This window comes from Coffea arabica, chromosome 6c (assembly GCF_036785885.1).
Source record: "Coffea arabica cultivar ET-39 chromosome 6c, Coffea Arabica ET-39 HiFi, whole genome shotgun sequence".
Lineage (NCBI taxonomy): Eukaryota > Viridiplantae > Streptophyta > Magnoliopsida > Gentianales > Rubiaceae > Coffea > Coffea arabica.
Genome location: NC_092320.1, coordinates 2568357 through 2580341, shown reverse-complemented (window position 1 = coordinate 2580341; position 11985 = coordinate 2568357). Strand labels below are relative to the sequence as shown.

Sequence of the window (11985 nt, the reverse complement as noted above, 5' to 3'; positions counted from 1 at the left end):
TTGAGCACAAAAAAGCTATTGGATTATGAGAAAGTATAATTTGGTAGACTACACTAAAACTACTACCCCAAACTTGCACTTTGTTGATGTTTTTCTTGGTTCCTCTTAATAAACATCAAACTTGTTCTCAATAAAACTGTGTTAATTTTGAGAAAAAAAATGTGGGCTGATTTAGATGACCAACCCAAATATTGAGAACAGAGGTTAGAAGAATTTTGGTAACCGAGAGCTTGGCCATTTGAGTGGGGAAAAGGTAAGGATTGTGAGTTTTATGATTAATGATTTGGTAGATAATATATGGAAGAAATCTATAGAGAGGTAAAAATTGTAAAGGTAAAAATTACGACGGTGGATTTTGGGCATCTAAAACAAAGTTTGTTCGGAAGAAAAAGAAGTGATGAGTATTTGAAAGTTTCGATGGATGTAGAAAACCATTGGGATGAAAAATATCAAAACATTGGCTAAGCAATAAAACTCATAAATTTGGTAGTATACAAGCGTATTCTTGACTTTTAAAATTTTTTTAATGATTATTCGTATTAAGAAAATTTAGTTAAGGGCAAATTTGGGCATTCATATAACTTTTTTGGTATTACATTATAAAGGTGAAACCCAAACCTATGTTTTAGGGGAGGTATATTTAATTTTTAAAATGTGAGAAGAGCTGTCTAAAATCATTAGAAACCTCAAGGAGGTTTCTCAAATTATCCCATAAAAAAAATATAAGTGACAGGTGTCAACTTCAATTAATTATATAATTCAAGCTTTTAATGAGTCAAATTAAACGGAATGTATTTTATAGTTACCAGTTATCCCTACTCATGCATTTGCACAGGCACTTTTTCATGCTCGAAATTTTTTACTTTTTTGAACAAAAATTGTTATAAAAGAACCAAAAATGCTTTATAAAATTTAATATAATTATTGTAATGCAAATATTGAAATTAAATAGATTAAAAATAGTTAATTTATAACAATTTAATAATTAGTTTAGGGTAGAGGGGTGAATGGGGTGAAACCTAAATATATGTTCTAGGGGAGGTTCGTGTAATTTTCAAAATGTGAGTGGAACTGTCTGAAATCATTAGAAACCTCAAGAGAGGTTTCTAAAATTATCCCATAAAAAAATATAAGTGACAAATGTCAACTTCAATTAATTATATAATTCAAGCTTTTAATGAGTCAAATTTAACTGAATGTATATAATTACCGGTTATCCCTACTCATGTATTTGTATAGGCACTTTCCATGCTCGAAAATTTTACTTTTTTGAACAAAACTTGTTATAAAAAGACCAAAAATGCTATTTTATAAAATTTAATATAATTATTGTAATGCAAATATTGAAATTAAATAGATTAAAAATAGTTAATTTATAACAATTTAATAATTTGTTGTCCGTAGAGAGAGAAGTATTCAGTGCCATTATGTACGTTCTCCGAAGAGATGCATCTTTGGGCATTTCAATGTGCTAAAACTCGTCAACCAGACCAAGCCAACAATAATGCTCAACCTCTCTCACCCTGTTGGAAACATAATGCTATATTCTTATAAATCAATTGCAACAACAACACTTCAGCATGATTTAAATCATCAGTTAAGAAACACGTTCCCGAAAAAGGACCTACATCTGCAACAGGAGTGATACATTTCCCCTTTCAGAGATTGCTACTATCTAATAGCCTATACATCGAATAAAAAATGTTTCACGGCAGCAACTACAAAATTTACCATGGATTCTATCCCCAGGTAATAAAAGAAAATTTACCCTTACATGTATCCTAAACAAAATTGACTGACTGATTGATTTCTACCTGTCAAGCGAATGGTAAGTTGCAACACAGACAGTGGTAGGAGACGCCACACCGACTATGAGTTAAAAGGCCCACTGGATAGAAGATTCTTCAGTGTTTCATATGTCATGAAAACAATCCCTACGCTAGGTACCACTTTGTAGTACTCTGGCATTATTCCTCTATACAAGCCGCGTAGGCCTTCAGTGCGGATTATGTGCCCAAATGTCCCCAACAAACCAGTATTATACACGCGAGCACGACCACCAACCCCCTCCAATTGCTTTCTCCGCCTCACAAGATCCAGAGGGAAAGTTGCTGCATCAAATTATAAAACAGAAGGAAAAAAAATGTTCATCATCTTCTTCACAAATAGCAAATAGATCATGTATATAATGTACAAGTTTACAAAACCACCTAGGGTTTTGGAAAACCCATTGTCAATCACTAAAAAAAATCCCATTAGTTACTTGTATTTCATGATAGCAGCATTCAGCGTACAAGACTACCATGTGCTCAGCCATATATAATTTGAAACTTGGACAATTAAATCCAATCATCCCACTTTTTACCACTTAAAATAAAAGAAATTAACCTGTCACTGATTCACGAAAAGGATGACTAAGTTGTCTTCAAAGAGGAGTTAATAGTTAAGAGCTTCTCCATTCACTGGTAATCTGGTCAACATTTTAGCCATTTGGATGAGCAAATAATTAGTGTGTTTGGACAGCCAATTATTTGGCCAAATATATTTGCTGACATCACCATTACAATTTTCAATACACCTTTTTATCTTCCCAATTACCTTTTTATCTCACATACATCACATCACAAAAAGTGCTACAGTAAAAATATTTCAAATAACTTACAATCCAAACACACTCAATATCAAATTAGCACCATGAACTATTTTGACATATTCATATTAAGATCTTTCGAGAGATGACATGGCACAGAAAATAAGTTAAAATGCTACTCAGCAAACCCAGACTCCTTGATGGACACGTCTCGAGTATTCTAAGAACAATGAATATGACATGTAATGTGACAATTTTCAATACCAACAACAAACAACCTAGGACATAATCAGTTTGCCTTGCATATCAGGATATCTACCCCCCTCAAACCACAGGAAAAAAATAAAAAAAAAAGATTCCATGCCAAGACAACCACTTTATAAAACAAAATAAACTACCCAATTTAAATTTAGATGGACAATTTTTCAACATGAGCTTGTGATCGCTGATGTAAGTTGAGTACCAAACTGTTGAAAGGTAATAAAATGCTCCATTAAGTTGGTTGAGAGGTTACACAGCCATTTTGGGAATCCAAATCAACTCACCAGTCGATGATGCAATGCCTGAAAGACTCCCACAAGCAAGGCTTACCACGACAGTAGAATCATCAGGCCTGATGACAAGTGAACGTCATATCCAGAATCACACCACAAAAAGCTACAGATCAGCTTGCACTAACATCAAAAGTTGCTGAGAACAATTATAACTCACCTTTCTGAATGCCAAAATGATCTCAATGTCTCATAGACTGAAAAGCTTATGGCTATACTGGGTCCAACACCCTGCATTACATGTAATAACGTTAACAGCCTTACTGATTCCAGCCTTGATTAATCACCCAAAAATTTACAGTAACAAGTGATGCATCAATACAAGAGCACATAACCCAAGAAAAAAAATTACCAACAGTGTTGCTCCTAGCCCTTTATACAGACCATAAAAGCCTTCATCTCTGCAAATGGTGCTAAGTGCATGCCAGATGCCACGATAATATATTGCACTCCTCTGTATAATTGTAAACATACCAGTCAACTAAGAAGGGTAAAGACAAAACTAAAGGAGGAGTAAAATACTTCATATTTACAAAGAGTATAAGTGCAGTCAAATGATTATACCTGCGCTGCAAGTCGGGTCCGGACAAGGTCCAAAGGATATGTGGCAGAAGCAGCCGTTATGCCGGCTAATCCACCACCTATAAAATGCACAAAGGCATCTGTACTTGCATTTCCACCATGACTACTGAATGCCGGAATTGATTTCAATAACTGGAAAAAGACAAGCAGATCAGGAGGAAAGACAACCTTAACATTCAAGCTCCAGAGGTACCGTACACTGTCAAACCAGTTTAACTGCATGAAAATGATTTTAACACAGCAGCCTCACTTACACTCTTGTAGCGTTCATAGGCGTAGAAGTTGACCGAAGAATAAGGAAGCCGATGTGCAATTGTAACCAGGTTCCCTCTCCAGAAAGCTCGAAAGCCCTCTTCATTAACAATCCGCAGAGCCTCGCGCCATATACAAGGCTTGCTCAATACTGCAACATCTGAATGCATACCTTGGACCTTTTGTAAGGAAAGATTGACAAATAAAACAGAATCAAAATACAATACCATAACTAACTCGAAGATTTAACCCAGATTAACAAACAATAACTAACTAAAAAACAAGCATAACATAAGCTACGGTGACTTGAGGGTTTTTTTTGGGGGGGGGGGGGGGGGGGGAGGGGGAGGGGGAGGAACCGTTTCTTTGACATACCAAATTTTCTTCTAGGGAAAGAAAAGTATATTTTTCCGAAAAAAGTTCGAAATCGGTCATGTTTCTTATACTTTTCGTTCTAAATCTTTCAAATATTGAATGACTAGGAAATGAGGGGGCAGAAAAAAATATATTAGTTAGGCAAGGGAAAACCTGAAAAAGAATGGTAAGGCGAGCAAGGGGGGCTGTGCAGGTCTTGCTGAAAGCTCCGGCTATTCCACCAGCGAGAAGCTGAGGTACTGTGCCAATCTGGGACTGGTGATGCAAAGGCGGGGGCGGCGGCGGCTGCTGCTGCTGGGACAAGAACTTCCTTGCACCGCCGTCTACAACCCCGCCGGGGCCAGACACCCCGACCCTCGCTTCCATTAATAGTAATTAGCACCGGGGAAATGCTAGGAAAAGGGAAAAATAAATGGGAAGGCTAAGAAATTAGGATCCAAATAACAGATTACAGAAGTGAAATTGTTAGGTCATTGTTAGTTGCCTGGGTCGAGGGAATTTGTAATAGTAAGAGAGAAGGCCAGGGAGAGGAGAGAAACCCTAAGAGGGGGGGGGGGCGGGGTTAGGGATAGAGAAAACCCTGCTTTCGCTTGTTTTTGGGAGGAGGCTTTTTTGTTCTTCTTTTCTTTTCTTTTCGTTTTTCTCCCCCCCTTTCCTCAGAGAATCGAGAATTGGGACAATTTAGGGAATATTCTGTCCCTTAGTACTCTCGTACTAGTAGTCAGTAGGAGTATGTATTTTTCGGCGGGGCTCAAAGCCTCAAACGGTGATAAGACGGGTACGCCGCACAACACGAGTTACACAACACAGGACACTAAGGCTTACTTTCGAGTTGGCCGACGAGACGAGCGGACTTTAGACTGGATCCAACGTATTTCCACACCACTAATGAAGTTTCTAGTTTAGGCTTTATTAAGACAGATTTTTTTTTGTATTTGTACGATCGAGTGATGCGTCGTGAATCAGAACTTAATCGTGTGTATATGTTTTAAGATAAGAGAAGCAGGTCTACTTCTGGAGCAACTGGCCACCATCATTGAATATAGATTAAGAGATCAAATTTTTTGGCTTGCATTTTTTTTTTGAAAAATCGTCCAAAACGTCCCTCACATTTTGTAAAATAACTTTTTTCGTCCCTCGCTTTTAAAAGTGTAATTTTATATCCCTTACATATTCACATTGGACAAATTTAGTCCCTAACTAGGTTTCCGATCATTTTTTGGCCGGAATTCATCATATGCAAAGCACGTGATCATTTTTTAAGGGTAAATTTGCCAAATTATATTTTACATAATCTGATCTATAGTCCTCCATATTTTATAAAATAAATTTTTTCGTCCCTCACATTTTATAAAATAATTTTTTTCATTCCTCACATTTCACAAAATGAATTTCTCCATCCCTCACATTTCAAAAAATGAAATTTTCATTTCTCACTAATTATTTGTGTGAATACATTTTTTAAAACACATGTATATGTCTATTTGATTTTGTTTAATAATAATATCATAAACACATGTATGTAATTGGACCCAACTTGTGGGTTATCTTCTCTTTTTGTATGATTACGACTAATATTTACCAATAGAACCTTAATTTGCATATTCTTATTGTATTTTGACCGAAAATAGTTATATTGGCCAACTTGACAATGAATGTAAGATTATTTAATAGCTAATACCAGATGAAATCAAATCAAATGATCACGTATAATATATGGTATTCGTATTGTTAAGTGAAATCAAATAGACACATATATATATTTATGCTATTCGTATTATTAAGCAAAATCAAATAAACATATACATGTGTTTAAAAAAAATGTATTCACACACATTTTTTTTTAGGATTTTCCTCACATATATAATTAGTGAGGGATGGAAATATTCATTTTTTTAAATGTGAGGGACGAAAAAATTTTTTTTATAAAATATAGAGGACTATAGATCAGATTATGTAAAATATAATTTGACAAATTTATCCATCACGTGCCTTGCACGTGATGGATTCTGGCCAAAAAATGATTGAAAACCTAGTTAATGACTAAATTTGACCGATGTGAATATGTAAAAGATATAAAATTACACTTTTAAAAGTGAGGGACGAAAAAAGTTATTTTACAAAATGTGAGGAACGTTTTGAACGATTTTCCCTTTTTTTTATAATTTTACGAAAATATTCATCAGCCAGTGGAAAAATATTTATTTTGTTCGATTGCGGTTCAATTTGGTTTGATAGTGGTTCAATTTTCTCCGAATTTTTCATTGACCCCTGCGGACACTCATCTCTGCTCGCTCGGTTCGACACATCGCCAAGATGACTCAGCCCATCATGCTTCCGGTCAAGGTAACTACCTCACCTATCTAAATGTCCATCCTCAACTTCGTCCTCCCGAGGTGATACCATCTCGGTAGGTCGGACCCATACGATCATTCGACGTCTAGTATCTCTAGGCAAAAGCTGATTCATGCTTGTAGGAATTAAATCAAGATTATTATTTGTTAGTTGGAGTTGGTTGGAATTAGTATAGTTCAGGGCTACGTCTAGCTAATTGAGTTCAAGTCTAACTAGGATGCTTGATTTCCAATTCCAATGTGGTCTCTGATTATGGAGACTTGGTGCCTATATATACATATGTGTAGTACTAGTCTGATGTGAGTGTCATATGTAAAGTAGCCGAGAATTGGAAACAATTTGAGAAGTTTGCCTCCTGAAGCTTTTGTCACCTTTTGTTTCTTTCTTTAGCTGTTCCGTTTGTTTATAAACATTCCGCTGCCAAGCTATTCCTTTGAGTATGTGATTCGCTTATATTATTTTATCCTGTGGGTTTGTTTCTTACAAAGTGGCATCAGAGCTTTGTTTGAGATCCTGAGAAATTAAAATATGGATCCAAATTATTTACACAATTGTCACGTTTTTATCTTCGATGGTAAAAACGATTTTGAGGTTTGGAGGTCGATGATGAAGAATTTTTTCCAAAATATTGGAGTTTGGAATATTGTCGAAACAGGATATACGGAGCCGATAGAAGGTAAAGAATTATCAAGTGATGCAGTTAAAGAATTAGAGAAAAATAGACAGTTGGATTGCAAGGCAATGTACTATCTCAACACTCAAGTCCAGTTGCATGTTGCCAAAAAATTTATACATGCAAAGTCGGCAAAAGAGGCTTGGACAATTTTGGTGAACTCAAATCGAGGTGCTGCTAACGTGAGAAAAATCAGATTGCAGGAACTTAGGAGACAATTTGAGTTGGCCCAAATGAAATCCACGGAGTCAGTTAAAGATTTTATTGGCACAATTAAAGAAATTGTCAATGATATGGAGTCCAATGGTGAGAATTTGGAAGAGGTTAGAGTTGTTGAAAAAGTTCTAAGATCTCTAACTACCAAATTTCACACCAAGAAGACGGTCCTTGAAGCCACAAAAGACCTTGACAATTTGTCACTTGATGAATTGGAAGGTGAATTGCTGACGTATGAGATATCCCTGAATCAGCAGACATCGGATACAGTAGAGGAGGTGTTACAAGCCAAGGTAGATCACCCAAAAGGAAAAGAGGGGGTGAATCGTATGGACACAAATCAAAGGGGCCAGAATTTCAGAGGTAGAGAACGTGGAGGCAAAGGTAACTTTCGTGGTCGTGGAAGAGGTAATTATAGTTACCAACCTAGAAATAATTTTAATGGGGATCAGGAAAATAGTCAACAACAAAGTCAAAGAAATAATTTTCAAAGGCGTGATAGATCTAATGTCCAATGTTATAATTGTGGTAAAATTGGTCATTATCAGAGTGAATGTTGGTCCAATGAAGAGGTGTATGCTAAAGTGGCTGAAAATAGTTGTGATAGAGAGGAGACCTTGTTATTTTCTAGTTCTACATCTGAAGAGTCTATGAAGAATGATTGGTTTATTGATTCTGGTTGTCGTAATCATATGTGTGGTAAAAAGGAGATGTTTTCTGACTTGGATGAATCTTTTCATGCATCTGTGAGATTTGGAAACAATGAAAAAGTGCCTGTTCTTGGCAAAGGAAAAATCAGAATTATCTTGCAAGATGGGTCTTCAAATTATATTTCTGATGTTTTCTATGTGCCAAGTTTATAGCATAACTTGTTGAGTTTGGGACAACTGTCTGAGAAAGGTTATGATCTGCATTTTAAATATGGTGATGGCACCATAAGTGATGAAAAATTGGGATTAATTGCCAAGGTAAAAACGAACCGTAGTCGTTTGTGGCCTCTTTCTCTTAACTGTGGTGATTTACCTTGCTTTAATTCTGTGACGTGTGATGATTCTTGGTTATGGCATATGCGTTTTGGGCATTTGAATTTTGGGAATTTGAAATTTCTTGCAAGGAAAAAATTAGTTGTTGGGTTGTCTTCTGTTGAGTTTCCTGACAAGAAGTGTGAGTCTTGTATTTTGGGAAAGAAACACAGGGATCCTTTTTCAAAAGGCAAGGCTTGGAGGGCTAATCGACCGCTTGAACTGATTCATTCAGATTTATGCTCAGTTGAAGTTCCTTCCAATGGTGGTAGTAAGTATTTTATTACCTTCACTGATGATTTCAGTAGGGAGACATGGGTGTATTTTTTAAAAAATAAATCTGATGCATGTGATGTGTTTAAAAAGTTCAAATATTATGTAGAAAAGTAGAGTGAGTACTTTATTAAAATTTTGAGAACTGACAGAGGCACTGAGTATCTTGTTTGTGATGACTATTTGGTGGAAAGTGGTATAAAACATCAAATGACAGCTAGATATACACCTCAGCAAAATGGTGTGGCAGAAAGAAAGAATAGGACTGTGATGGATATGGTGAGATCTATGATTCACTCCAAAGGTATTCCTAAATCCCTTTGGGCAGAAGCAGTATCTTGCGCTATTTATGTTTTGAACAGGTGTCCTACTAGATGCAATTCTGGGAAGACCCCACAAGAGGTTTGGACTGGCATGAAACCGGATATTTCTCACTTCAAGGTATTTGGCTATCTTGCGTATGCGTATGTTCCAGATCAGTTGAGAAAGAAATTAGATGACAAAGCAGAGAAGTGCATTTTTATTGGATATAGTCATGAGACAAAGGGGTATAAGTTATTCAATCCAAACACAGAAAAGGTGATTGTTAGCAGAGATGTAACTTTTGATGAATATGGAGTTTGGGATTGGTCTAGAAAAGATCTCGAGACATCACCAAAATATCCATCCATTTCTCGGGACCGAGTGCTAGTAAGCAAGTAGTGGAGCAAGTTGTGCACTCTTATGGTGATCCCTTAACTTCTACTATTTAGGTTGAGACATCCAGTCGACCACAGAGAGAACGCCGCATGCCAGCCCGATTTGATGATTATGTTGTTGGCACAGATGATGATTTAACTGATGAAGCAATTGTAAATTTTGCTCTTTTTACAGATTGTGACCCTGTCTCATTTAAAAAAGCTGTCAAAGATGATCGTTGGGTTCGTGCAATGGATGAAGAAATTCATGTCATTGAGAAAAATGATACATGGGAGTTGACCACTATCTCACCTGAAAAGAAGCCAATTGGAGTGAAATGGGTATATAAGACCAAGTATAAGCCAACAAGAGAGGTGGATCGCTTCAAAGCGGGATTGGTTGTCAAAGGCTATAAGCAGAAGGTAGGTATTGATTATTTTGAAATTTTTGCACCGGTTGCCAGACTTGATACTGTTCATATGATTGTGTCACTTGCTGCAAATAATTGCTGGATAATTCATCAAATGAATGTGAAATTCGCATTTTTAAATGATTTTCTTGAAAAAGAGGTATATGTTGAGCAGCCTGCAGGTTATGTTAGAAAGGGTCAAGAAGACAAAGTTTGAAACAAGCTCCTAGAGCTTGGTACACTCGCATTGATACTTATTTTGTTGAACATGATTTTCTGAGATGTCCATATGAGCACACTTTGTACATCAAATTCAACCCTGAAGGAGATGTCCTTATTGTATGCTTGTATGTGGATGACTTGATATTCACAGGCAACAATCCCAAACTAATTTCTGAATTCAGGGAGGCCATGATTAGTCAATTTGAGATGACAGATTTGGGATTGATGTCTTATTTTCTTGGTATTGAGGTTCATCAGTTGGATAATGGAATTTTTATCTCACAAAGGAAGTATGCAAGTGATATTCTAAAGAAGTTTAAGATGGATATGGCTAAACCAATGATGACACCGGTTGAAGAAAAATTGGAATTAACCAAAGATGGTACTGGTGATTTTATTGATGCTACTTATTTTAGGAGGTTGGTGGGGAGTCTCAGATATTTAACTTCTACGAGACCTGACATCACTTATGGAGTTGGTTTGATTAGTAGATTCATGGAGTCTCCACGCCAGTCTCACTTGCAAGCTGCTAAGAGAATTTTGAGATACGTTCAAGGTACGCAATCTGACGGTATATTTTATTCATCTTCACATGATAACAACCTTGTTGGATACACTGATAGTGATTGGGCTGGTGATACAATACAAAGGAAAAGCACTTCTGGTTATGCATTTTACTTGGGATCTGGTGTATTTTCTTGGTTCTCAAAGAAACAACAGGTGGTTGCTTTGTCCACAGCAGAAACGGAGTACATGGCGGCCACAAGTAGTGCTACTCAAGCACTTTGGTTGCAGAAAATGCTTGGATTCTTACAGCACAAGCAAGATGGTCCTACCATAATACTTTGTGATAGTTTGTCTGCTATTGAGTTGACAAAAAATCTAATTTTTCATGGACGCAGCAAGCATATTGACATCAAGTATCATTTTATTCGTGAGTTAGTTCAAGAGCAAGAAATTGCCATTGATTATTGTAGAAGCGAAGATCAAGTAGCTGATATTTTGACAAAACCGCTCAAATTGGAGATGTTCATGAAATTGAAGAAGATGCTCGGCATGGTGAAATTTGAAAATCTTGATTTAAGGGAGGCAATGTAGGAATTAAATCAAGATTATTATTTGTTAGTTGGAGTTGGTTGGAATTAGTATAGTTCAGGGCTACGTCTAGCTAATTGAGTTCAAGTCTAACTAGGATGCTTAATTTCCAATTTCAATGTGGTCTCTGATTATGGAGACTTGGTGCCTATATATACATATGTGTAGTACCAGTCTAATGTGAGTGTCATATGTAAAGTAGCCGAGAATTGGAAACAATTTGAGAAGTTTGCCTCCTGAAGCTTTTGTCACCTTTTGTTTCTTTCTTTAGCTGTTCCGTTTGTTTATAAACATTCCGCTGCCAAGCTATTCCTTTGAGTGTGTGATTCGCTTATATTATTTTATCTTGTGGGTTTGTTTCTTACAATGCCAGATAGGTTGATGTGGCTGTCACCGCTGTCATGCTCAAACCTACTTCTGACACCACAACCCTAGACTAATCCCTTGCAAGTAACGAGGAATAGGTTCCATCATTTCTCTTACCAGTTTCTTTACTATAAATACTCCCCTTCTTATTAGAGGAGGGGGAGGATTTTTGAAGCTTGATTTCTCTTTGACTCATAACTTGCTTAACAAGCGCTACTTCTACTCCTGATCCTTGACATAACTAATTTTAGTAGCCAGTGGCTCTCGTTGTTCTTGCCTTCACTTGACATTCGTGGAAATTAAATATGGTAGAGTCAGAATTCAGA

At 36.5% G+C, this 11985-nt stretch overlaps 2 protein-coding genes across 2 annotated transcripts; one reads left to right on the top strand and one right to left on the bottom strand.

The window, feature by feature from the left end:
• Positions 1 to 1524: 1524 nt before the first annotated feature.
• LOC113691336 (uncharacterized) lies at positions 1525 to 5000 on the bottom strand. Its single transcript, XM_027209436.2, has 7 exons — positions 4504 to 5000; positions 3978 to 4154; positions 3706 to 3855; positions 3494 to 3595; positions 3302 to 3372; positions 3136 to 3203; positions 1525 to 2111 (listed from the first exon to the last, which is right to left on the bottom strand). Exons 1-7 carry the CDS (start codon positions 4714 to 4716, stop codon positions 1870 to 1872), a joined length of 1023 nt encoding a protein of 340 aa, XP_027065237.1. The 5' UTR covers positions 4717 to 5000; the 3' UTR covers positions 1525 to 1869.
• A 2311-nt stretch (positions 5001 to 7311) lies between these two features.
• On the top strand, positions 7312 to 8457 carry LOC140008143 (uncharacterized). Its single transcript, XM_072051715.1, has one exon. The coding sequence runs from the start codon at positions 7312 to 7314 to the stop codon at positions 8455 to 8457; it is 1146 nt and encodes a 381-aa protein (XP_071907816.1).
• Positions 8458 to 11985: the final 3528 nt, after the last annotated feature.